The sequence below is a fragment of the Osmerus mordax genome, chromosome 13 (genome assembly GCF_038355195.1).
Source record: "Osmerus mordax isolate fOsmMor3 chromosome 13, fOsmMor3.pri, whole genome shotgun sequence".
Classification (NCBI taxonomy): Eukaryota; Metazoa; Chordata; class Actinopteri; order Osmeriformes; family Osmeridae; genus Osmerus; species Osmerus mordax.
The window spans coordinates 2,624,236-2,651,826 of record NC_090062.1 but is presented as its reverse complement, the minus strand read 5'-3'; the positions used below and the strand labels follow the sequence as shown (position 1 = coordinate 2,651,826).

General features: G+C 51.2%; 1 protein-coding gene across 1 annotated transcript in view; it reads right to left on the bottom strand.

The window, feature by feature from the left end:
- zfhx3b (zinc finger homeobox 3b) overlaps positions 1–27,591 on the bottom strand; it is a 217,020-nt gene that overhangs the window by 62,711 nt on the left and 126,718 nt on the right. Inside the window, exon 4 of the mRNA XM_067248618.1 lies at positions 5,201–5,432. Coding sequence (XP_067104719.1) covers positions 5,201–5,432 — 232 coding nt within the window. The remainder of the gene's footprint in view (positions 1–5,200; positions 5,433–27,591) is intronic.

The following is a 27,591-nucleotide window of genomic DNA, read 5'->3' as shown; positions in this document are numbered from 1 at the left end:
CACTGTGGTAGCCAGGCAGGGTAAAGCCCAGATAATGTGCAGCGTGCACAGCTACAGGCAGGGGGCCAGAGAGCCGGATTAGGACCTCGATCGTGCTTCATTTACTGTACTGTTGAGTTATTCCATCCCTGTTTAAGTAAATGGGGGAAGATGCCCCCCCCCCCACACACACACACACATCCCAACTGTTGACAGTTGACACATCCTGTCCAGCAACCTCAGTTACGGTTGGAAGACTGGGGCCCCATTTGAGCGACCATCCACCATTTGCCTTATTAGTGCATTTTTCTATGCATGGATATCTCTGCCAGTTTTTTCCAGGGCCCAGAAAATTATGTATGAGGCGTGCGGGGAGGGAAGAGGGATGCCTCTGTTGTTGGGACAGGCCTCGCTATTAAGCGCGTGACCTTGGAATTGCACCCCTTTTAGCGAAACAAGCACGGGGTTTCAAATTGGATTCCGCTAGTATGCAGTAATTCCACGCATCTTTGGCCTCATTTCCATTTTAACCATTCGAACCACCCTGCGTCCCCCTGCCCACCAGCAAAACCACAACACAACACACCAGCCGGCAGCTAGGAACTGAACTTCCTGTTTTCTGTCCGGAGCTCCACAATCCATGGGCTGTAGTGTTTACCTTGGGGAAACATGGCAACTGCAGTGTCACTAACCAGACCCGCCCCCCCCCAACTCTACACCCCTGACTGCCCAGGCCAGGCTGTCCCCAGAGATGGGAGACAATGAAGGGGTTGCTACTCGGGCAGACCCCCCCCCCCCCCCCAGCCTCTCAGCCTCCTCCCAAGGCCAGCCTCCCGGCCTCACAGACAGGGATTTCCTCCTGCTATGGGAGCCAAGCCGTCACAGCCCAGCGATCAAGGGCCTGCCATCTGTGACTGAGGCAGATTTACAGCAGGGGCTAATCCACACCGTCAGCCCCGTTTGTTCTCCAGCTCAGACTCAACACACACACACACACACGCACTGCAGACTCAAACTCTTCTACTCTACTCCTCAACGGCTCGACAAGGGCCCCCTTCGCTGTTAAAAGCCCCTCCCCCCGCAACACTATTTAACTTGCCCTTTTTAAAGGCATGATCTCACTCTCTTCTGCACTTAAAAAATAACTTGAGTCCATTAACTTGTTATGAAATGACAAGCCCCAATGTGTCATTGAGCCACACGCCCGGGTGCACATCACTCATAAGAAACAGTCTCATCCTTATGCTCCAATGCCATCCTCCTATCACTCAAGCAGACGAACCCCTCAACAAAACACACACACGGATGCCTGCACACACACACAAACACACACACACACACACACACACACAAATACCTGAGTGGCGCTTCTCTTCATCTTTTCCACTCTCTTTTTCTCATGTATCCAGAGAGATGTTGACTTAAGTGCCATTCGTGCGTGTATGTGTGTGTGTTTGTGTGGGTATGTGCGAGCTATAGTAGCAGAGTTCAGTGGTCTCCCTGCGCACAGGGCAGTTGTGTGAGGCCTGAAGTCCCTCTGAGAGCTCCTTTGTCCCCCTCCGCCCCCCCCTCCTCTGGAGAAGGGGTTAAAGAAGACAAATGGAGGCAGAGCCACAGAGCCCTAACGTGCTTAAGCGGCACATTTTCAGTGGGGGCAGGAATTAAAAACAATGCATGCCTTTTATCCCTGCCTGGGTCTAATTAGATGTGAGACACATCTCTGCTGCCCCGGTCGTCCCTGGACACCCACTACAGGAGCAGCATAGGATCATCAGCCCTCCAGAGGCTGAACATAACAGATGTGTGTGTGTGTGTGTGGGAGTTTCTGCCCGTGTGTTGCTTGCATTCTCCTATTTGCGTGAGGCTATGTATCTATAACTTTTGCTATGTGTCTCTTACACAGACAAGACAGACCATGGACTAGGTTAACACAGGACTCCTCAGTCCAACCACAGTCATGCTGTCAGTCTGCCTATGTCGTGCTCCTGGTGCAGTGGTTGTGACTCAGGGGGCAAGGGGGGCAGCAGACTGGGGGAAGCCCAGGTGAGCAGGCAGGGAGGAGGCAGCCCCTGCTCAGGCTGGTAGCCCAGCACCTCATACCACCAGAGGCCTGCTCACAGCACAGCAGCAGCCAGGGGAATTACTGCCTAGCTGACCCAGAAATCCAGGGCCAGCTTTGTTTTAACAAGCGGGGGGAACCTTCCACCACTTTAGCAACTGTGCCTCGACCACAAGAAAGAGCCCCGTGCCTCTGAAGAGCTAGCGGGGAGGAAATTAAATATTACACGAGGAGGGAATGGTTGGGCTCGAGAGGGGCACAGGGGGCTCAGGGCTGGGGGCTGGGAGGGGGGAGGGCTGGGGTGGTCCCACCACGCTGGTAGTGGGACCAGACATTAGGCAGTGAAATGGCAGTTTGGGAGAAGCGGAGGAATGAGTGGGGTGGAGGGGGTCAAGAATTTGCAACGTTCATGCTCGCTGATGAAGAGGTATGTTCATTATCAGCGTAATGCGATCAAGATGCTCGGTGGAGGTGACGAGCGAGAGAGGGACCGACATTCTTTATCACACACTTCATTTCATTTAACCGACCTTTAAAATATATATATATCTGGCATATATTTATATGTGCACATATATGAGGGGAGGGGAAAGAAAGGGCGGAGAAGAGAGGGAAAACTTGCCCCGGCGTTTAAAGGGGTGGTGGCAGGCTTTCCAGCGGCTCTTGGTCTGCGCCCAGTCTTTTCCTGGCAGAGAGGGAGAGAGAGAGAGAGAGTCCGCAGGCCTGTAAGGCTGGAGCCTGCATCTGAAGCACAATCAATCAAGGCCTCAGCGGCCGGTCTCGCGCACCGCCGTTTGGTAAACACTGCGTCACAGGCTATTTGAGGAACCGTTCTCTATCTAAAGCCCCCACAATCCCACACTGTTCACAAGCATGATAACCATGCCTCTGGCATGTAAACTAGCCACTAGCCCAGGACAGGGACTGGGAGGGACTCACAGGGATTATGGTAGGTCTCTTAATATAACATTTTCTGTGCGCGCAAAACCTATGACATCACAGCCTATTTTCGATGACCTAAGTGTCCTTCATCAATGTCGTTCAAGCAGTACAGTGTAATGTAAGGTCCCTCTTGTGGAAATTGTCAGCTACATAGGTCAAAAATACCTCAGGTACTTAAGCTGGGAATGATGAGTTGATTGAATTCATCAAGAGACCTGGTATCAAGCCAATCGAGTCATCATCAAAGTATGCACTTCCAGAATAGACATTAGCCCTAAAACGGCCTCAGACCTGATGTGTTAATGTAGTTTACCGTTCAGCCTACCATCTTGTAATGTTTGCTGGCTGTTTTTCTGGTGGATAATTTGATCTGGTCACGTAAGAGAGGAAGACCTTAGCTTGATGTGACTCTACAGGGGAGCTCCACTGTGTGTGTGTGTGTGTGTGTGTGCGCGCGTGCGTGTGTGAGCACGTGTCTTGCCCACATAGGGAAGCTGCAGGAGCCCATTACCTAACCCAGAGCTAGCCTCTCCCTCTCTCTCTTACAAACATGGGCATCCATTAACGCACATCAAAGGTTAGGGAAGAAAATATATAAATAAACAGAACACGGACAAAAAAGCAGAGAAAATCAGACTTGTTTGTGAACCACACCACAAGACCCCCCCCCCCCCCCACCCCTTCATCCCCCCCATGGAGACACTAACTCCCCAACCCCCCACCCTTTTAACCTAAGTGGGCCTTCCTCTTTCCTTGCGTGTTCGCTTGTCCACTGTACTACAGTCATTAACATATTTGGAGTGCAGCGAGCAGAAAGCTTAATTGTCCTTAATTGCTCGGCTAAATATGTTCTCTAATGATTTGCCTCAGATCTGTGACTGCCTTTTGCGCAATTTCCCGGCCGCTGGCTTCATTATCCCTGCCTCCTTGGAACAAAGTGTCTTCAGAGGCTAGCCTTTTCTCTTTCCTCCCCCCCCCCCCCCCACCCCTCCAACATAACAACACAGAGAGAGGGTGTGTGTGTGCGAGGGCAGTGGTGGATCTCCGGTGGGGAGGGGGGGCAAGAAGGAGTGGGTACAATAGAGCGCCTTTGTCAGGGCATACGAAGTTAAAGTGATTAGAAAACCAAATCTGTGCTGAGACCGAGTGTTAATTGACCGCAGCACAGTCTTTTTAATCAGCCCCTAACAAACGACCAGCCTTCGTGTCTGTCTCGACGCTCGTGCCTGGTGCCTGCGCTGCTGCCGACGCCGCCGGAGCGAGCTGGTACGGTTGCTGCTGTTGTTGTTTCTGTCGGGTCCAGTTGCATTAATGGCGTCTCTCCGTGTGTCCTTAATGGCTGAGCAGCACAGCCCTGTTGCCTTGCAGTCATCGTTATCCAAGGGCAACACTGGTCGACTCTTTCTATTAACCCTGTTTCTCCGAAGGCAGACTTTCACAATGTGTATGTGGGATAATAATTTGAACAAACTTGATAAGAGGATGTAGATACAGACAAAGGGTGTTTTACCTTTACTTTACCATGGAAAACAAACGAGTAATCATTCCGTGTGCGTGAGACTCAGTGGCTCTGAGAGGTGTTTATGCGTCCTCAGAGTGATACGACACGCTCTGAGAGCCCAATCCCTGATCCCCTAACAGTGATACTACGACTCCTGCTTTTTGACCTGGATTAATAACAATGGCAAAAGCAAACACCCACCACGTCCTGATCCATGTGGTCTGCTTGCCTGGGGTTTGTTCATATTTGATTAGTTCTCTATTATCATAAACCGAGCAGCAGTTCTGCATCCGAGCAGGAGAGAGAAGGCCCACTTTAGTCAGCTACACTGTGAATGCAGGGCAGGTGGGTATCGGTTTTTGGGAGTGTGAGTGAGCAGAGAGAGAGAGAGAGAGAGAGAGAGAGAGAGAGAGAGAGAGAGAGAGAGAGAGAGCAGAGAGAGAGCAGAGAGAGAGAGAGAGAGAGAGAGAGAGACAGAAAGAGATAGAGAAAGAGAGAGAAAGAGAGAGAAAGAGAGAGAGAGAAAGAGAAAGAAAGAGAGAGAAAGAGAGAGAGAGAGAGAGAGAGAGAGAAAGAGAGAGAAAGAGAGAGAAAGAGAGAGGAGAAAGAGAAAGAGAGAGAGAGACAGAGGCAAACCAAAAAAAGGGAACATCCGAGTGGGGGCGCATGTGCATGCGTTGCCGCGACACGGTCGACGGGGACGGAGAGCCTCTCCTTACCGGTGTCTGCGGAGGGACACTTGCGGATGGTGAAGATGGCGCTGAGCTCCTCCTCCTCCTCGGGCAGGCCCTTCTGCAGACGCTGCAGCTTCCTCAGGCTCTCGCTGCGCTGGTGCTTCATGGAGCGCACGTGCTGGATCAGGTTGAGCTTGGCCTTGGTGGAGTAGTTGCACAGCACGCAGTGGTAGTAGCAGGCGTCCCCCTCCACCGCGTTCTCATGCTGCTGGAGGTGCTGTGGGAGAGAGGGAGGCAGAGAGGGAGGGAGAGAGAGAGCCAGAGAGAGAGAGAGAGAGAGAGAGAGAGAGAGAGAGAGAGAGAGAGAGAGAGAGAGAGGTTTAACTGACAGAAGACAGCTCGCCAGGCACCACCAACTCACTTTCACTCACACAGTTGGCAAATGAACAAATCAATTCCCAATCACAGCCATGTTGTTTAACACCCAACCCTCTTCCACAAGTACTGTTTGGACTCAGCCTCCACGGCGTGCATGTGTGTGTGTGTGCGTGCGAGGACAGGGGTGGGAGCCAGACAGGTCTCAGGGGGTCTGGGGGGCGGTTGGGAAGCCCACATCAGCCAAACCCTCAGAGGCCGCCAGCCCAAAGCCTCACATACGGAAGGGGAGCATTGATCCCTTTCACTCAACAGAAGCCTCCTGTCTCTGAAAAGGAAACTCCCAACATCTGCCTGTTTCACGCATGGGATGCTAAATATTGATCACGTTGAGTCAAATCCTCTCTATCGCAGCGAGCACGGACGAGAGCCAGGGCGCGCTGAGAGAGAAACTGGAGTTTGGGGGGGGCGGGAGAAGGGGGGGGGGCGGCGGGGGTTGAAGCCACATTCTGAAACAACCCAGAACATTCCATGACAGGGGAGCCTTCGGTGGACGGGATGCGGGCCCCGTTATTGACCTGTCTGCCCCTCACTTCCTCAACCCCAGTGGCACTCCAACCCCACGCCAACCAATGGTTGGTGTAGTGTCGAGTATAATGACTCGACATGCCCCCACACCCCATAGTGACACAGCACCACCAACCTCTCTCCTCACACCACACAACTCTATTCTAATGACCCCCTGCATGGCCCAATCAATGGCACAAGGCCAACACAATATGGCCGGGGCTGGGGACCTCTGGAGAGATATTGACCATTATCCTGAAGTATCATACTGATCCTTGCTGCATGTTTACAATGCATGGGGCCTGGGCCCAGTGTGACCACCCTTGTCCTGCCTGTCATGTGCTGTTTATATACACAACTCTAGAACTCTTGCTGTGGATTTCTGTGGCTGCAATCAATGTCAATCATCAGAAGTTCTCTCTCCTCCCCACCCCCACCCCCCCCTCCCTAATCTCCATTGTCGTGGTGTGTCCTGTCAAAGGCAGGGCTCCGAGAGAGAATGAAGCTGGAAGCTACTGCCAGATGGGAACTCAATCAGATAATGTTTCTGAATACATTCATGTTCAGTCCATCATTAATTGTCTACTTAAAAAAAACATGCCCACAATATGTCAGTATTGAGATTTTTCAACAATGGAGGGCTTGAATGTGTCAGCATGTAAAGCTTTTTGAAAGCCAGACACACGGGCGAGACAATATAATAATTGCGTTGTACAGGAAGACATATACAGTAATATTAGATGCATTTATGAATTAGTCATCAAGACAACTGCCACTGTTGCCATGTGTACAGACCTAATGCAGCATTGAACAGGTTACAATAGGTCCTGGAAATGATCCACCATGGCAGACTGTCTCTGTGTCTAACACTGGCAGTCATGTGCAGAGTGCCAACTGGTTTCTCCTGTACACAACCTGCATATCTGTCTCCCAGCAGGGATGTGTTCCTCTGTACAGAGCACCGCCACACTCAGACAATGGTGGAGAAAACAGGAATTGATTCATTAAGGAGATCCTGAACCGGCCTGCCCTTAAGTGAGGCGACCTGTTTAGATGGCTGGGAAATGCAAAAGCAATAGAAACATTAGATTTTTAACCGCATTACATCCAATTCAGGTGTTGACAGCTTGAGCAGAAAAAACCATCCTAACAATATTACGTTCCCTGAAATGCTCTTGTCCTTTTTTCCTAATGTTTAATTTTCTGGTGGTAATATTGTAATATTGCTATGGGGTTTTCTGGGCAATTGTATTCCATTCTCCCTGGTTTCATATTTCTTCCCTCTACACCTAAAACGTACATTAGGACACCGCTTCCAGGAACAGGAAGGGAGCTTTTTTTTGTGTAAGCCCCACAGCTCAGTGTAATAGAGTTATTAGGTGATTGTAAAAGGCTCTGTCTATCTCTCTCTCTCTCTCTCTCTCTCTCTCCCTTGTTTGAAGACATCCATGATGTCATTGAATAGGTGCTGCTGGATATTCTGTTGGGTGAGCTGAGCCCTTCCCCCCTCCTTCCTCCTTCTCCACCCCCTCACATTTCCCCCTTCTGTGCACACATTATTGCATGAGAGCTCAGGTAGGGTGAAACCTGACGGACATATTTACTCAGCAGATCCATCCAGTGATTACGGGGCTGGAAATGGCACACTGTTTCTACTCAGAGCAGATGGCTTTAAAACGGGGAATGAATGAGCTCTTACCACTCATGACTCGAGGCTCCAAAAATCTACAAGAAGACAGCGAGTTCACTGCCCCCCCCCCCCCCCCCCCAAAAAAAAAGACAGACAGACAGACAGAAGAAAAAAATTATAAAACTGACGACACCTGACCTAAACTTCAAAGCTGGTCTCCTGAGGTAGAGAGGGGGGAAAAAAACCTTGGGAGTTTTACAGCTTCCCATAAAAAGGGCAGGATTTATACAGGAGTGAACCTGAGATTGCCTGGCCCAGAAGAGTCCATATATCACTAAATACCTGCCTGGGCTGACTGTGTTTAAGACCCAGCTAGGCCTAAACCTGCCTTCCCTGGTCTGGTAGGCCGCAGACACCTGTGCACCACCACCCACCAACTCCCCTCTGGATCTCGTTAGAGGAGCGATGCATAGAGACTAAAGGAACATCGGGACCCTCATAAAATACACCAGCCCATGTTACCAGTTTGACCAGTTGTGTTCTGTAGGGAACTCTATGACTACAGAGCTTAAGACACTGGACAACATTCGGCTCACGGGAACAAAGTCTGCACGCAGTCAGACAGACACGCAGGTACCTTCAAACGATGATTCTCACACTGAATTCCATCGGAATTATCCACGTGAGAGACCACGAGCAAGAGATCATTATCTCAGGGCTCACACTCACATGCAAACAGACACACGCGCGCGCGCGCACACACACAGACACACACCCAGTCACTCCTTGGATGTGAAACACAATAATGCACCAGACAAGGCCTGTGTCTGTTTCCTATGATCCTGCAATGAAGCCCCTAGCTGATAAATCACCTCCAACTGGAGCACAGGAATTCGCCGGCTTAATGAAAAAGTCATGTTGGGAAGGCTGGGAGGGAGCTAGCCTGGCTGCTGCAGAGGAGCTTGCCCTGGGCCAGGGCCCCTGGACAGCCGGCTGAGGCCCAGGCCCAGGGGAGGGGAGCTGGGGAGCAGGGCGGAGGAGCGAGCGGCGCTGGGGAGAAAGTCTCCGGGCCCTCTCCTCGCAGGGCCGCATGGCTTCAATTTCTTTCCAATTCCCTTTAATTGACTGGGAAGTTCCAGCAGCCATACAGGAGACAGGAGCCGCGGCCGAGCATGCATAAGAGTGTGGGAGCGTGGAGTGGAGTGATGTGGTAAGTGTGTCCGTGTGTGTGTGTGTGTGAGCGTTCCTCCTCTGGAGCCAGGCCTTCCTGCCTCCACTCTGCGGGGGCTGGAACAAGGCTTCCTGCCTGCACAGGTAAACGAGAGGCAGGGGCGGAATGTGTGCCGACCCATCCTCTCTCAGGCCACTTCACTCTGGCCCCATGGCCTCTCCGTGGGCTATACACGCCGGTATCAGTTACAACACCCACCAGAGTGCTGCATACATCTGCATTTCCATCCACTTCAATGGCGGGTAAAAATCCACGCTCGACACAAAAAAGTGACGCCTGAGAGAGAGTGGTCGACGTGAAACGAAGGTGGGTATTACTGGAAGGCTGCGAGAGAGGAAGAGTGCCAACACAAGCCAGTAATTCCACAGAATTGCACCCAATGGAGCAGTAAAATACATGCACAAACACATAAGCACACACACACACAGACACGCACAGACACACACACACACACACGGTGAGGACACATGTTGGAAGACACATACCATTATGAGCATACCCCAATTTCCACCATTAAATTTGGCAGTGCTGTTAATACAAAATTAATGCATTAAAACAGATGACTGTCCACGGGCTTAAATGGCTATCAATTCTGAGAGAGCTGCCAAATTCCCTCTGTGGATGAGCCAGTGAGTGTCTGTCTGTGTATTGCTTTGTAATTATCCCAGTGATTCTCAGCACTTAGAGGGTGAGCCACACGCTTTCACAACACGCGGTGTGCGTGCCTGCGGGTGGGTGTGTGTGTGTGTGTGAGAGCCCAGTACTGGGGACAGGAGAGTTACTACATGGGACACCACACTCGACTAGACCTATAACGCCCTCTTACATCCTCTAGTAACTGTCATACCGGATCCATGGTCTTTACAATATGAATGAGGACATCATATCCTCTGATATCATTGGAGCAGTCAATGTTTCTCCATTGACCGAAGGGCAAAATTACGAGCTTGTTCCAGGCACAAGGTGCAATGATGAAGAATGTCAAGTAGCACCTTTGTTATTCACTCTCAGTGATGTCATGGCAGCGATTACAGCCAATGAGGTCATTGTATTTCACTGTGAAATGAGACAAAGGGATGCGCCTGTCGGGCTGAAAAACACACTGGGTTCATTGAAAATGAAACACTGCAGAGTGTCTCAAATCTCATTCTAAGTGCATGTGTGTGTGAAGAAAGACGGAACGAGCTGTGTGCTGGCGCAGCTTGCCCCGGGTTGGTGTGTGCGCTGTGTGTGTGTACATGTTTTGGTGAGTGTGTGTGTTTACATGTTTGTGTGTGTGTTTGTGTTGGGTGTGTGTGTGGGGGGGGGGGGGAGGGGCTGTGTGTTGTGTGTATCTGGTGGTGTTGTGTGACGTACAGGAGTAGCTGGGGATCTTGTCGAGTCGGCTCGGGGGAATTCCCCTTGAAGGCCAGCAGACAGGTGAGGAGACAGAGAGGCAGGAAGGCAGGCAGGTTAACACATCGTGTGGTGGCGGTGGAAGCCCGGCCGAGCGGCCGGGGTCTGAGTGCTCGCAGCGCGGCCTCTGATTCCCCCCCTGCAGCTCCAGCGACAGCAACCACCACCACAGAAGCTACGCCGGGTGCCAAGTTCAGCGGCTGCTTCGAATTAGCCACTGCGAGCGGCGACATGCCTAGACATTGCGCTGTGGCTGGGCGGGGGGGGGACTGCGTGCACCCACCCCGTAGTGCATACCTACTGTTTCCTGTCCTCCCCCCCTTCACTCCCCCCCCCTCCCCCCTTCCCCTGTTTTCCTAATCCCTCTGTCCCCATACTCCGGGCTGCTCTCCTTCGTCTCGGAGCACAGCGCACGCAAAGACTCTCTCGCTCCTGCCAATATGCAGCGGTGATCAAATGCTGCAGAAGAAGAAACGACACGTTGAATATTTGCCTCTGCCACGGCGAGCGGGAGCGAGTGAGGGGAGGAGACAGAGAGGGCCATTAAAAGGGCTCCTGCGTAGAGGTCGAGGAGGGGAAGGGGGCAGGGCGGGGGGGGGGGGGGGGGGGGGGGGGTTGGGTGTCACCGAGGGCCCTAAAGACAATACCACTACAGGAACTCTACTCCCACCTCCTCGCCTCACGTTAACATTAAATAAAGCAATAATTATTGAATTCCTTTTGAATTCATAAGATGCTGGAAAGTAAAGAATAGGAACATAATTGCAGGGGGAAGGCAATCAATGCAGGCAGGCAGTCATTTGGGCCATGTTGATTGTGTATGCAGCCACCGTGTGTTGCTTTGTATGTGTGAGGAGCGGCGAGGGAGGGGCCGGTGGTCGGGAGAGCCGAGGGTGTCGTGACAAGAAGCCGAATAATACATTCTCACATACACCGGCGCAGGACAAGAGTTGGGTAATCCCTCCTTCAATAATCACCCCGGGCCCGAAACAATGCCTCTCGATCAGCTGATCAATGCGTCCACATAATTCACGGGCGAGTCACTCTCCTTCTCGGGGAGAGAGGAGGGGGCTAAGTGGGTGGGCGGGATGGAGGGCGGCTGGTGGGGAAATCGATGCCCTACGTGGTGATAACAAGCATTGGCCTATGCCCACCGGAGCCCTTCCTTACCGTCCTGGCTTTCTCTCATTAAGGATATTTGGATAAGCATGACTATACATACATAATGTGCACTTCTAATCGCAGACAAACACATTTCCCCCTTCTTAATGAGCGGGGCCCCTACTTATGCGCCAACCTGCAAATGACTCTGAAAGGGGCAGGAAGTGATGTCAAGCCCCGAAAAAGAACGAAAAGAAAAAAACAAGGAAAAAAGTCCAGCAATTAATAGTGAACCGTAGGCCTTCTCTCTGAGCAGCTAATTAACAGCTTAGCCTCCTGGTGGGTTTATGGGTGCCAGGGTTTTCCCCTAACGCTGCCGTGTAAAAGCTGTGCCTGCAGGGGGCGATAGAAGCAGGGCGCCACCGGGGTGCAGAACAGCTGTTTCCCCCGCCCTGGGACGTCTGCGTCGGCTAAGTGCCATCTGGAAGCGCGGGAGGGCAACTCTGAACCTGCCCTACCTGGCGCTCCCTTTCTCAGCATCCCCTTCCAGAGCGGCGTCAACAACCAAACCCTCCATTTTGGAGAGTGGCAATGGTAATTATTAGGATGGGGCTGGAGAGGAATGTGACTGCTCAGCTTCTCATTACACACAAACAGTTGAGACGCAGTTCCGATCATTTTGGCCCGTGTGTGACATTGACAGGGATTCGTCGGGTGTCCATTAAATGAACCCACTCTGTACTGCGGAGTACTGGACGGTATACGAGCCGTCCAGTAGGGTTGGTGTGTGAGGCAGCCGGGCCCAGATCAGGCCTGCTAGCAGCAGACAGGGGCTCATCCCAGCTCCCTCTGTCCCAGGAAGGTCCAGATCACATGGAGCTTTTCACGGGAGGGAGAGAGAACAAGCAGGTCTGTGGAAAAACCACACCTGGCACTCAGCAACCCCCAGTCCTGACCTAGCCTTAATCCACTGTCTCTCCCTCCCTCCACTGCCCACTCCCTCCCTCTGTCCCTCCCTCCCTCCCTCCCACCCCACTCCCATACAACACACGCACAGCTGACAGCGCCCATAGGATTCTAATATCAGTGTTTACACTCCCTTTCTTAATGTGGGCTAGGCCTGTGGGAAGTCCAGCTATCTGCAAGGTGAGCTATCTGCAACAGCAGCCTGGAGGATGGGTGGAGAGCTGGGCGGAGGTCTCCCGATAATACTCCACGCTTGTGGCAAATGTTTCTATTACAAACCGTCATGCCACCTCGACTTACGGCTGAAATGTTAAGCTGATCGGGCCTTAAGACACGTATGAAATGAAATCCCTTCAACGCATCTATGACTCACATTCAAATCAACAGGGAATCTGAGGAATGCATTACAGCACATTGCGCCGTGCTGTGGATCGCTGTTGCTTCTGAATGGCAGTGCATTGACCAGCTGAATAGGCCTGGGTAGGGTTACTTACGTCTGTACTAAATGAGAATGAGATGACTGACTCTGGAAATGAATTGAGGGTCTGATCTAGGCTACACAGGCCCTGACCATTTGGTCTTGGTGCTGAGGTAGGGAAGGATCAGAAAAGGCAGGGCAGAGAGGCAGTGAGTGGAGGTGGGGGTGGAAGGGAGGGAGGGAGGGTAAAGAGGCAGGGCAGAGAGGCCGAGGAGGGAGGTAGGGGGGAAAGAGGTAGGGCAGAGAGGCAGGGGAAAGCAAAGTCAACCAATACGCCCACACAGGTGACAGAGACCTCACTGCCTCTCATTTGTCACCTGCCACACAGACAATCGCTGTATGGCCTGTGGCCTTGTGCCCCAGCTGGGGGTGAGGCTCCAGCTGCTTGTTACAGGGGTGAAGGCTAGAGGGTGTGGTGTGATGTGTGGAGGGCGGGGCCTGGAGGGGGAAAAGGGCCAGTGTTGCCTCAGAGGCTGGGGTGAGGGGCTGGGGTACAGACAAACGGCACTTGCGATGATTAATGCAGTGAGTGGAAATGTAATTCGGAGCAAAGAACATTACCAAAACGCCATTAGTCTCTGACAACAAACATCTCCGTCTGGCCCGACGCAGCTCCATGACGAGCTCTTTGTGAGCAGGGGACAGGCGACAGATGGGTCATTGCACCCCCCGGGTCAGGCAAGACCCCTGACAGCCTGACTCAGCAGCACACTGACTTCCTGCCCTCCACCCCACCACCTCTCCGTCCACCCTGGCCCGGGAACAGGGCCCCTGTGCGGACAGCGGCGTGGCTGCAGGGCCGGGCCGTAGCCGCAGTTCTCGGTCACCCCATCCCCGCAGGCCAGGTGTGATTCGCCGATCTCCTCCTGTTCATCCCAGAGGCTGACGTAACCACAGGAGAGACACGGAACACGAGCTCCTCCGCCTTCAGTTATCTCCCTTTCACCTCTGGTGTTCCCCGTTTGCCTGTGTAAATATTTCATTACCACATAATTGGTCGGTGCTTGGGGCTACGCAATAAGGCGGTGAGACTTGTGATGCCGTATGTGTTTTTCACCTCCCAGTTTGTTTCATTATATAAAGTTCACACAGAATTAGTTGAGAGAGTTATGTTTGAAACCTCAGTGGGGGGGGGGAGTGTTAAGTCGGGCATGCATTTCCCCTCTCCATAGCGTTGCCCTAGCTCGCAATACAGGCACACTAATTAAGGCCACTGATGAAGGGCCCAAGCCAGAGTCAATATTTAACCAAGTCTTAAGCTGCCTTCTTTAACTAGCAGCGCTGAGCTGACAGAAGGAGCAACAATGCCGCTGAGTGGTCCACTTCTTAAAATGCTAATGAGGGGCGGAGGTGGATACACACACGATGTATGGGCTCATTTGCATACCTCATGAAGTACCCCGTTGGTGGAGTGGGACTGATGTCGAGTGTTCTTTTACTACCCGCGCACTCCAAACACCCACCTGGTACACCTGCCGACACGGCCGCGCTAGCAACGAGAAGGGCTGGAACTACTTGGCCTCAATAGTCTCTTCATAACAAGAGTCATAGCCCCTCTTGCCTTAATGCACCCACACGAGTAATGTGAACCTCCAACAAACATTGCTTTCAAGAGACTGCTTAGTTTAGAATTAGGTAACACAAATACCCTTAACACCCGAAATATGATGACAATTGTTAATGTTTTTACATAAGGCAGAAGTGAGCGTTTCTGTGACGTGCTGGAGAGGGATGGAAATGGGGGGAAAAGGAGGAACAAATCTGCCCTTCAGCCTTGCTGCTTTTGCCCCCCAGCTAGACATGAATTTGAAATGTGCTCTTCATAAGACCTGCGCCAGCCTCTAACCCATACCCAAAGGGAGTATGTGCACTTGTGATGAAAAGGGGCGCTCTCTGAAAGCCCGGCCCCTCCATCCCCTATCCGTAGCCCACGCTCTCCCCAATCCACATGGGCTCTGACAACACAGACTGCTTTATGGGGTCATTCAGCTGGGCCCGCTTATTAGCCACAAAAAAAAAAGAAAAACTTTCCATAAAAAAAATGAAACAAAGTGCTCATTGATCAGGGCGATCAATGCAGGATCAATAACCTAAACCCTCATCATTCCCAGCGCAGCATAATTACAGCTGAGATATGGTCGTCATCACTAAAATCAAACACAGGCCGGGCCTAATTGGAGGCAGCCTATTGCTTTAGTCACGCTGGCGAAAAGCTTTCCACAGCCTTCCAAAAGACCTCTGCCGGCTGACTGGCCACTGGAGCTGCCTAAAATAACTACTCACGCCATTAGCCCGTGTCATGATGGAGGTCGTTCAGCTGGCTGCCCATTTGGGGACATTTAATACAGGGTGCAGTCACAGCTCCGCTTTGTATCCCTTTTAATGTAAATTGCAGACGTAGGTTGTAAGATCGCATTAAGCCCCCTTTTTATAGGACAACTTGTGATTTTAATTTATTAATGTTTTGGAGGAGTGCCCTTATTATTCGATTTGCTACTGACCTCCCTGTTAAGTAATGGCCAGATAAAAGAGGCCGTTTTCCAGTCCAGTCGCTGAGCTGCTGGGTGCAGAGACAAGGAGGGTTGGCATGGAGAACGTGGGCATAGGACAGGCTGGCATCCCGGCCAAGATAGCAGCCCTGCTCACTGGTGCACTAAGTCCCCCTCCTATACTTCAAAGGCTTCCCGCTTGGCTCTTCCTGTTTATTGATTGGATAAACCTCTTGTCCCGTAATCACGCGTTAAATCAAGCATGCACGGCTGTCTAATCTCCAGCCGGGGAGGAAAGTGTTAACGGTGAAAGCTGCTGAAAAGTGCATAATGAAGGTGCCGTGTTCAGTGTTCAGTCAGGAGGGAGGGAGGGAGGGAGGGAGGGCATGCTCCTCCTTCCCCTCTCAGGTTTCTAGTTTCTACCCTGGTTCACATCCCACTGCCTGTCTGTCTGTCTGCCTATCTACCTTCCCGTCTGTCTGCTTGTGGATTCAACCAGAGAGAAGAGGGAGGGCAGAGGAGTTAGCAGAAGTATCTACAGTTTTCAACCCACCTCTATTTTCCTTGCAGTCTCTCCCTCCCTCCCTCCCTCGCTCCCTCTCCCTCTCTCCCCCCCTCCCTCTCTCCCCCCCTCCCTCTCTCCTGGTCTGTGTCTTTCTAACTTGCTCTCCTTCCCGCCCCACTCTGTCGGTGTCTGTGCCATGCATTCTCCACCAGAACGCCAGGGGCACCATGCTTGTAAAGAAACCACAGCTCTTTCAGTGCCTCATGTATTTACTGACGGAGGTATGTTAGAATCAAAGGCATTACCACATGACACAACAAATTAAACAGTCGGCGGATCGAGAATTTATAGAGTGAATATTGTGTGGGCGGCTTTGCTGGCATTGTTGGATTACAATATGTTCGCTAGCTAGCTATTCTTGATGGTAAGATAACATAACTTACCCACAGAAGAGCAGTTAGCAGGGTTAGAGTCCACTGCAGCAGCCCCCACCCTTCCCTCCTGACAGACTTGCAGACACACACACACACACACCCACAGAGCGACAGCAACAGCCCTGCCTACTCCAGGTGGGGAGAGCTTTCACTCTCCTTTCTGTTTCCTGTTCCTGCCTTTTCTTCTCTCTCTCTCTCTCTCTCTCTCTCTCTCTCTCTCTCTGGTTCTCTCTCGCTCTCTCTCTCTCGCTATCGCTGTCTTTTGCTCCTTCTCTCCTCTTCTCTCTCTGTCTCTGACTCACTGCTTACTGTATATTTGTGTCCAGTGCTATGCGTCTTTTTTCCTTTTTTACTCTTTTTTTTTTTTTTTTTAAATGTTCTCACTTCCCTCCTTTACAGAAGTGGTTAAAATCGCTCTGTCTCTTTCTCACCTGCTGCAGTTCGCTCTAAAAGCTCAGTCCTCTCTCTCTTCGCTCCCTATCCCTCAATTTTCTCCTCCTCCCCCCCTCCGCTCTTTCCCTCTGTTGCTGTTCTCTTCTGCCTAATCTCACCTCAGTTTTTATTTCACCCTCATCAGCAGGGGACTAAAAATAAATGATGAATGGAACATGATATTTTAAAGTCTTATCTCTTATCTGTTCTTACAAGGGAATAATAGGGTAGTTAATCCTGCAGATCTCCCTCAAATTGATTAATCAGCACATGCGGACAATCAAATAAATGATTAATATTCCCCAGACCTGCGGTCGGACAGTTACCCTGAAACCATCAGTAATAATTCAGTAAGCCTTCCTAGACCATGGGCTGGGCGAGTCTACCTCACTCAGCATCAGGCCTCTGATGTTCCAGCAAGACTTTGAACTTTCCACACACACACACACACACACACACACACACACACACACACACACACACACACACACACACACACACACACACACACACACACACACACACACACACACACACACACACACACACACACAGGCTCAGACACACCAGGGAGAACTTGTCTACTCTTCTGCTCTCTCTCACACAGCATCAGTAGAGGAGAGCACCTGCTTGCCTGGTCAGACAGAAATGCCCTCCAACATTAAGACAGAACAATAATATAATATTCACATACAGACTCCAATGATCTTGCTTCTCCTGCACTGGTTTCCTATATCAACATGGCCTTACGCAGAGGGCTTTACAAAAAGAACAGGTTACCCGAGTTGAAACTGTTGTTAGTAAACACACACTCACTTGCACACTCCCCCGACCCCTAACAAGGCCTTGTCAGTGAGAAACCGTGGCTATCTCTCAATCAGTCAAGCTATCTCTCACACACAAACACACAAATAGACACACACATGTATGTAGGGATGAAACTATGTTGGCAGGTTGTGTAAAGGAGAAGGTACAGCGTGCTGTGAAAACATGTGGAGTCACTATGTGTTGTCTGATCCCTGGAGCCTGTAGACACAGTTAAACAGCCTCCCCACAGACAGCTGTCCAGACATCCATACCCACCAGGGCCATTCTGGCCCGGACCCACCCTGCCCTGCCCTGCCCTGCTCTGCCCTGCCCTGTCCTGTTGATGGATCCTCTGTTTATTCAGCTATTTTCGGGACAAAGGAGGGAATCTCCATTGAGGTTTTCTTTCTCTCCTGTTCCCCCCCCCCCCTCCTCCTAAAGAGGTCAGCAAACAGCCGTCTTGGCAGCCCTCCCTGCCTTTACCAGCCTGTTATTAATCTGGGAGAGGGCCGTGGGGCAGCCCAGTGCCTCCCCTCGTCACACCCCCACACACCCTGAGAAGAAGGGGGGAGGGCAGGAGGTACACCGTGGCCGGAGGTGTGGAATGCCTGCTCCAGTCCCAGGCAGGGAGGCTCTCTTTGTCCTTGTCTCCGGCCAAGCTTGGACACATGAAGCTGTCCCACGCCAGCCCTAAGCCCCCCCCCCCCCCCCGCCTTGCCCCCCCCCCCCCCCCCCCCTTTGGCCTTTGTGTCGTCTGACCGTCTGGCTTCCCTGCAGCAGCCAGTGCAGCTGTCTGCTCCGCTCTCCTGTAGGGCACGCTGCCTACACACATGCTGTGTCACATAGCGTTACTGCGGGCCATATAAAACACCTCCTACTGGCCATGAGCCTGTGTGTACTTTATACAGGCCGAGGGCAAGAGGAGGGCTGACCCATCTAGGGCTAGAGAAGCTGGAGGTTTGTGCTGGGAGACCTGGAGTCACAACAGGGGCACTAGCAAACTGTAAACCGCTCCGGGCCACTCGATAGCCGTTGCCAATAGGTCGCGTGATATATATCTTTTGTCTTTAACAAGGTATGAGGGCGATGTGAGGCGGTGTTGTGAAAATACCCCGTTTTATATAACCGTTACAGTTCACTTTGATCTCGTCTCTCGCTCCGCTGTTTATAAATCAGCCGCACAAATATTTATGAGCGAGACCAGGAAAATGGCTGGTCTGGTTCATGTCCCTGGCCTCCCTCCTTTCCTCCCTCGATCCCTGCTTCCATCGCTCCCTCCCCGCCCGGGTCACCCCCGCCCCCCCCCCCCCCCCCCCCCGACATGTCGATGAGGCCACCACAGACGCAGAGCGAGTGCATCCTCCTCGGGGCACATCCATCATCCCCCCCCCCTCCCTGCCTGGTCGTGGTCGGATGGAAAACTACAGTCCCATCTCAGCCTGCCCCACCGCCAGACAAATTCAGACGGAGTGAAATAAGAAACAGATCTGATAGATCAACTATTACCAAGAGGTGGTATGACAATGTACAGTACTGCACAGCACGCAGGCTAAGTGTCCGACACGTTGAAGATGTAAAGGTGAATATTTCTAACACTAGGCCAGCCGTTCCGCCTCGGAGCGCGGCGCCACCGCACTGAGCTGTGTGCGCGCTCACGTTCGATTGTGTGTGCATTGTGTCCGGCTAACGCGGCTCTAGTTCATCGGTAGCAAAGCTCAATAAATGAACATGGCCACGTTCAATACGTACGGGCCTCTCGCAGCCTTTTAGCTCACCTATCAGTTCCTGTCTGCAGTCCACTGTGGGCCTGGCCCAGGGCTGCGGGATCCATACACTTTAATTGCTCCCCCCAGCCCTGACCTCTGCTCTGATCACACTCTGATATACAGCATCTCTATTAAGCTGGGAAGTAGGTAAATATTCTCCTAATGACCCTTACTCCTAACGACGAAAAAAGGGGGTGGGGGGGCGGGGAAATCAATCCCTTTTTTTTTCTTTCCTTTTGTCCTTCGCTGACTCTATTAGTTTTCTCTTTTTATCTGATGCGGACTCAGAAAATGTGGGGGGCCACGAGAAGGGGAGTCAGAGTCTGTGCATTTGCGCGGGGGAGATGTCCAGGTGGAAGGATGGCAGTGTCGCTTCGAGAAGAATTGATATCCTCACTGGCCTGACTGTCATTCAACGCAAACATCCGAGACAACATGACGAATTGGAGACAACCTTCATTTAAGATGGAGGGTAATAATGAGTCGATCTTCCGATTGTTCAAAATATAACACTGAAAATGGTGAGAGAGACCGAGAGCAGGATCTTTACTTCCCCTGGACTGAGAAAACCTTGACTTCCCATGACCGGAACACAGACAGTGAAATTCTTATGAAAGGGTGTGTCTATGTTTGTGTGTGTGCACTGTAAGTGCTTATGTATGTATGTGTGTGAGGGTAAGTAGGGCTGGGAGGGGTGGAGTGGTGATGGTAGTGGTGGACTGGCTTGTCGATCGATGCAGTGATTGGCAGTTAATGGCTTTTCCTGTTCTGCCTTGGTAACCCCTGGCTGATGGCTGTTGGCTCTGATCAGAGATGGCAGATGGTGTTTGATTTTCGTATATAAACCCCTGACTTAGCGGAGATGGCTTCATCATGTTTAATGATTTAAAAGTTAAGTTGAATACTGGGAATACTCTGATGTTGACTGTGACTCTGCTTGAAAGGCACTAAGCTGCCCAACAGATGTAAAGGCAGAAATCCACAGTGAATGGACTACAGGTAGTAAACTGTAAAAAGCAAGTAAACCTCCGTAACGTTAATGGATTATTACCAAATGTACATTCACTCGTCGCACTCTGCAATTTACTCATGTTGTAAATACATGAGTCCACTGAAGCACCAATGCCTCTGCTGCTAATGGTGCAACGGAACACTGCCTCACCAGACACACAGAATGACCAGCCAGTCAAAGAATGCCAGTGATCAAAAGGTGACTTGCTATTTGCTACACTATCACCGAATGGTTCCACCCTGTCCTATCAGACAGTCCACCATGACAGAGCAAACTGAAAATGAGCCCAGCATTGGGGAGGGAATGGCTGAAAATTGAGGAAAATGGAATGATAAGCCCCATTTGGAGAGAACGGGACAAGGTGTGTTAAAGCCCACTCTACAGCAGGAAATCAGAGTACAAACACCGGGTCCTGAGAACTATCTGAGGGAGGTTGTTTCATGTACCAAGGGATTTGCAATAATTTGGCTCCTTGCTGTAATAATCCTGTCTGTGCCTTTATTCTATTTGATATCCCATAAACTCCAGTCATTTTGACATTTCATCTTCTCAAAAGTTCAAAGGTGCCAATTGCAGTGCCGTGAAATGGAAGAACAGAGAGAAAGGAAGAAAAAAAAAGAGTCTGATTTGTCTGAGAAGAGCGAAAAGACACTATATTTCGATTCATACAGAGGAAGTGCATCTAATGTGGAGCGAGAGAGCGAGGGGTTCCTGTTCCCAGCCCTGCAGGAACAAAGGCGATTCCAGCGCGGAGCAGGAGGCCTGTAACGGGAGCCTGACGGAAAGAAGGAGAATATTATCTGGCAGTATGGAGGAGATCATCTCCAACCTCGGTGCACTCTTCACACAACCATAACTCATCTGTGAAATGATGTTTGGGAAGAGCGCTTCTGAGACACGGAGAGGTGCACCACAAAGACAAGAGAACAAAATCAAGGCCTGTGTGTGTATATATAAAGGGCCCTATCGGGACCTACTTCTGCAGAATTAATATACACAGTCTCTCCCATGCAACATCAACAAATATTTAATAAAGCCTGCACTATATAATTCATTAGTAAGACGCTCACACTCTCTCTTCACTGCTTAAATTAATATATTCATAATTTGAATAATAATTAGCATCCCAGATCTCACAATCTTATGTGGCAAAAGCCTAATGGCTCCCAGGGTTCTTCCCTCCACAGTAGCCTAGACATTCCTTCTGTTTCAAATTACTGCAACATGACTATTCCAACCTAACACGTATAAATTAAGGAAATTCCAACGTAGTGAAAAAGACAGGCCATCTGAAAGAAGGATCCAAGTTTGAATCATTCAGCGGGCCCTAATTTTAGGCCTGGTGTTGATTGAATGCGGTGACGTTCTGTGAGGGAGGTTTGTGGGTCTGGAGAGAAGGGGGATGAGGGATGGCTGCGATCTGGAAGAAAGCCTGGCCGCTCAAGAGCCGTGGAGAAGACTTCCTCTCCTGTCTGCGTCTCTGATGGGGGAGAGAGAGCGAGTCCTCCAACGGGACAGCACTCCTCCATAAATCACCCGGAGATTGAAAATAGCTTCAGAAAGAACAAATGTGTGAGACCGTTGATTCTTCTCCCCACCTCCCTGGCTTTCACCAGCTGTGACTAGTAAAAAAATAAATTACAAAAAACACCCACCTCAGAGTGTCTGACCCCTAAGTTTGCCACATAAACGGCAGAGGGGTGAGGTGTGGGTGAGTGCTGATGGAGGGAGGGGGAGGGGCTTAGAAGTGTCATTTCTACACAGCGGTGTGCTACTCTATTCCGGGTATCAGTCTGTTACAGGAGAATGTGAAGGCTGTAAACTGGCAGTGCCCTTGAGAAGTTACACAGCGTCCTCAGCTCCAACTCTCCTCTCTCTGTCTCTGTCTGTCTCTGTCTGTCTCTCTCTGTCTCTGTCTCTCTCTCTCTCTCTCTCTCTCTCTCTCTCTCTCTCTCTCTCTCGCTCACCTCTCACCTCTCACTGCATTGTATCCCCCTGAAGAGCTTTAAATAGAATGCAGGAGGAAAGTGAGACATTAGAGAAAAACTTGCCTGATTCGAAATGAATCTTTTTTTTATCTTTTCTTCATTTTCTGAGAAACTTTCTTTGATTGCCTAAGAGTGCCATGACCCTCCAGTACTTCCCTACCTACACCTCCATATCATAAATCAATACCAGGTCATTTCCATAGTGCAATTCAAACACATTTCATTCTCTCTCTTTTCCCTCATATCCCTCCTTTATACAAGAATGAAGGGCATGATGAGAAAACAAGGTGTGAAATGATTTTTTCCAGAGAGCCCCAATAAAAACCATATGACACCCTGAGCTGCACCGCTTAATTACAAAGGGATGAAATCTTTTTCGTCTACATCTGGAGAAAACATTGCCCCATAACAGTGATAGATTTACAGCTCCCAGTCCCCCAACCTGGAGTCCAGCTCTCAGCAATTAGGCCAAACATGAGCCATTCCGACGGACGTCCATCGCTATGGGGTTACACAGGGGCTGACTGGTCAATCACCACTGCGGACATTAGGCCGGAAGCATCCCCCAGCTCGGAGTTCCTTTCACCCCGGCCATGAAGCACAGACAATGGGATGGAAGGGAGAGAAATAGGCTAATAGATATGGATGTCAAATTTTACACTTGGGACTGGGAAGAAGCATAAAGGTTGCATTTAGGAAATGAAATGATCTGGTATGAAATAGTCTAGGCCTTGTTAAGTATTGCCGAAAGACACGCATACCTACTGCATGACATTACTGCCTGGCAATTTAACCCATCAAATATCCATTTAAACTCACAAGTGGGACGTTCCAAAGTAATGGGAGTTCGAAATCAAACATCTAGGTCCACATTTCCATTGCAGCCCAAAATTTATTTGTCCCAGGACTCTCCTATGCTGCCAAACCCTAACAGAACAGAGGTCCCCTATGTGCTCATCCTGACGCTTGAAACGGACCCCTTCCTCTCCCCCCTTCGCCCCCTGTGTCTGCTCCACAGACGTATTGAACAGATACCTGAGTCCAGAGCACAGTTTTGTGGCCCTGACCACTCACAGGCTGTTAATCTGGCGGCTAAGCCACTGATGTATTGATGGCTGTGAGCCGGTAAGCCAGCCTGCCTCGCTCTCCATCCTCCCAGCTTAGGATCCTCACAGACCCAGAGGAACTACATCAAAGCACCGTTTACCTGCCCGTCATCAGGCCTGACTCTGACCGCGACCACGCAGACAAACAGGCACAACGGCAGGCAGGCAGGCAGGCCCAGGTGGAGCCAGTCCCGCTGGCTTCTCATTTCACTGCACTTTGACTACCAAATGCATGCAAAGTGAACACCGAATCATAAAGCCTGCTGATTAAATGTGCACCTTATCACACAGCTTTTTTTGAAGCTGAGACAAAGGGAGGCAATTTACCACATTATCTCCAGGATGAGGGCTATTGAGGGAGGAGGGAGACAGGGCTATGACTGATATGTCAGTAATATCATCTTACAAGATAGAGGCTGACAGTGCCTGGGTAAAACACTGATCAGAAGATAGGGAGAGACCCGCTGGTCAGGTCGCTACCAGGAAGTCGATTTTCGAATATGTAATTGCACTCTCAATTGTTCCTCCCTGAACAAGTTGAAGAAAGCAGATCTCTCTGTGTAACAGCTCGCCAGAACTGCAGGACTGGAGGGGAGGAGCCGCCTTAGGAAAGTTGTGTTTGTTTGTTCTGTTTTCAAGGCAAGATTCTGTGTATATCTTTTATAATGGGTTTTATAAAAGCTAGATCGACTGTTGATTGAGTGAAATTAACCAGCGCATAAATAGCAACCTCCCAGGCCCCAAATGTACAGCTAGGGGCAATCAAGGAGGTAGACTGAGAGGAGAGAGAGGGGAAGAGAGGGAGGGGTTGAGGTGCAGAAAGAGGATTTGGCCTGGGAGAATGTTTAGTTTTCCAGACTGGTTGGATTAAAAGATATTTAACCTTAAGCAGAGGCCCATACAGGACCACCCAGCAGTCTTCTCTCTATGTTGGTTTGTTTTGCGGGTGACGGGTATTTGCCTTGTTTATTAATGTTGAGGAGACAAAGAATGGAGAGGAATGGAGGGGAGTGGAGAGGGCGAGAGGGAGAGACTGGAAAAAAAAGAGAAAACAAATGAGAGGCAAGCAGGGGGAGAATGAAAGCGAGACGTGGATGGATGCGGGCGTGTGATAGGGACCCCCCCCCCCCTCCCTGTTCATTTGTGGAAGGGGGGGGGGGGATGGTGCGTGTGAGATTAGGCCTGTTTATCTAGACCTGGACCAAACAAAACTGACTGGAGCCCTACTCCCATCACACAGAGCCGGCCCATGTTCTTCTCTTTCTGCACATCGCCCTCCCTTCCGCTTGTCTCCTCCACTCCTCTCCTCTCACGCCCCTCCCCTTCGACTCTCTCCCCTCCTCCCCTCTCCCCTCCTCGCCCCATCCCCTACAGCCACCAATCCCCCTTTTCTGCTGATCAGGCAATAGATAATAGGATCAACGGCTTTCTTGCACACCGACAGGAGCGTGCTCAGTTGCTCTGGTCCGGCGGCCCGAAAAAGAAATACTACAGTCAAAACAAACGACCGTTTAACACAATAACCAAGGAACTTCAACTCCCAGCTGACCCCAAAACACAACCCTTGCCCCAAGACACCCCTCCTCTGGCCCTCCCCCTGTGGTCTGGTTCCCTATCTCCAGGGCAGACAAAGAGGTAGTCTATGCAGTGCTGCCCTGCTCAAGGCCCTGCTCCCCATCTCCCGCTATCTCCCTTCGACTGGCAGTCTTGATAAACAGAGGGTGAAGAAATGGGCTCCAGAGAGCTGGGCCTACCCTGCCTGGGCGCCTCTCTCCCTGGCTGCATGGGCCTCTGAGACACCCATGGAGGGGCACATGCAATCCCAGTCACCAGCAGCAACAGCTGGGCCACAGGTCAGCGCCTGGTCGCTCTCTCGCCTTCTCTCTCTCTCCCCCTCTCGCCTTCTCTCTGTCCGAGCTGGAGGAGTTGTGAAATTCTTGCACTCTGCCAAAGACTAAACACTGGACCCTCCCCCTCAGCACACCACACCTCTCTCTCTCCTTCCATGTCTCTCTCACCTCTCTCTCTCTCTGTCTCTTTGCATGACTGACAGACAGCCCCATGAACCAATCCTGGCTGAGTCCTCTGGGCTGCCCCTCCCTCTGTGCAGTCCCAGTTCTCCTCTGGAGGTACAGGAGTCTGTTTAGGGTCTGCAGTCAGAGTTCAGGCCCCCGCAGGCACACCACAGACTGGGTAAGGAGGTGGAGGGGGGTTCTGGTTCATGGCTCTCTTGACTGAGAGAGTGTGAGAGGGCCCCACACAGAATGTAAACACTTCCTTGGGTTGACGCTAAGCCTGCTACCGCCCATTCGTACGCACCTATCCCATGTCGCATGATCTGCATGAATGTGATCTCATGAGTCGTGTGTTGCTTTTTAAAAGTGGGGCTTCTTAAAAGGTGCCCCCTGCCAAGGGGTCTGGCTAGTGTGTTGGGGCATGCGTGTGCCTGTTTATGGTTGGTACGTGAGTGTGTGTGTGTGTGTGTGTGCGCTGTAGGTGTGTGTTTGTTGGTGTGTGTGGACAGAGAATGGACTGTCTCCCAGGATATGCTGTGAACGCTTTATTAGAGCAGTACTACCAGTAAATCAGAGCTCAGCTCTTCCTGGAACCGCTGCAACCTTTCCCACTGAGCACTATTACTGAGCAATCACAGGCCAGCCATGATAATTAGCAGAGTATCTCTGTCTAAACGAGTGTCTCTCTCTCTCTTTCTCTTTTTCCCCGTCCCCCTCCCTGTCTATCTCTCCATCCTTTTCCTCTCCCCCTCCCCTCCCCTCCCCCTCCCCTCTAACGGCTGTCTGGTAAGGGGGAGGGTAGGGTGGGGGGGTAGTCTCTGTGTGTGTGTGTGTTTGTTTGTTTGTTTGTTTGTTTGTTTGTTTGTCTATCTGTCTGTCTGTCTGTCTGTCTATCCGCCTGTCCATCACTCTGTCCTGATGCTGGTCTGATGGCTCGTCAGAGGAAAGTCTACGACTGATCCCCAGTGACTTTAACTCCACATGGCTCCCTCCATATGTATTTGATAATGATAATAACAAATCTTTCTGGAGCCAGCGCAACCTCCTCTTACGGTCTGAATGACTTTGAATTGATCCAGATAATTATGATCATTAGCAGAGAGGTCACCCCAAGCCAGTGCTAGCCAGTCTGGGAGAGTGCTGAGTCGGATTGTCAGTGAAACACCTTAATGCATCTCCATGTAGCATCTAATCCCTTCATTTACAATACACACGCTTTGCTTCCATTTTGCTTTTTTTCAGATTATTTGCTCTCTCTGGAGCGTAGATGTTTTCTTTCCTCGCCCGCTCAGTGATCTAGTTGCACTTGAGGGTAGATGATTGGTGCTGCCTAGTCAGTGGGCCTGGCCCGGGCCCGGGCTGGGCCTGGGCCTGGGCTGGGCCTGGGCTGGGCCTGGGGCTGGGCCTGGGCTGGGCCCGGGCTGGGCCCGGGCTGGGCCTGGGCTAGGCCTGGGCCTGGGCTGGCGCTGGGGCTGGGCTGGGGCTGGGCCTAAGCTGCTCTCAACACTGTGTTAGTACAGCTACGAGAGCAGAACATGGGACCTGGAGCCTCGTTCTTATGGTGAGGGAGGCCGTCTGTGTGCGTCTATGTTAGCGAACGAGTGTTTAAAATGGTTACGTTTGCGCGTGTGTGTGTGTGCGTGAATGTGTAATAGAGCGGGACCAGGACAGAGGGAGGGGGTGTCAGGGTTTCTTGGGTAGAGATTCCCCATGTGATAGTGACGGCACTTTCTTCCTCTCTCTCAGCGGCCGAGCTGCATCTGGAGTGGATTTTGTGCGAGCAGACACCGAGGAACATGATTACATTCGGCTAACTGCGCTCTAAACTGATTATGCATGTGCCAAGCTAATGGACTACATTTGCAAGAGGAAAAATAACATCCAATCAATCTCAATTACCGTAGATCGCACCGGCCCCCGAGACAAGGAAGGTAGCCAGCTAGCCCCCCCATGCTCCACCCATTCCCCCACCCGCCAACTCCTGCCTGGAAGCGGAGGCCAGAGCCTGACTCTGCCCCTTGGCTCCACCCATCCTGCCTGTCTGGCCAGGGTCAGCGAGAGCGGAGGCTTGGGAGCTGGCCCACGATCCCTCCTCTCACCTCCGCCAACGCGCACTAGCGCTCCACAGGCAGACAGACA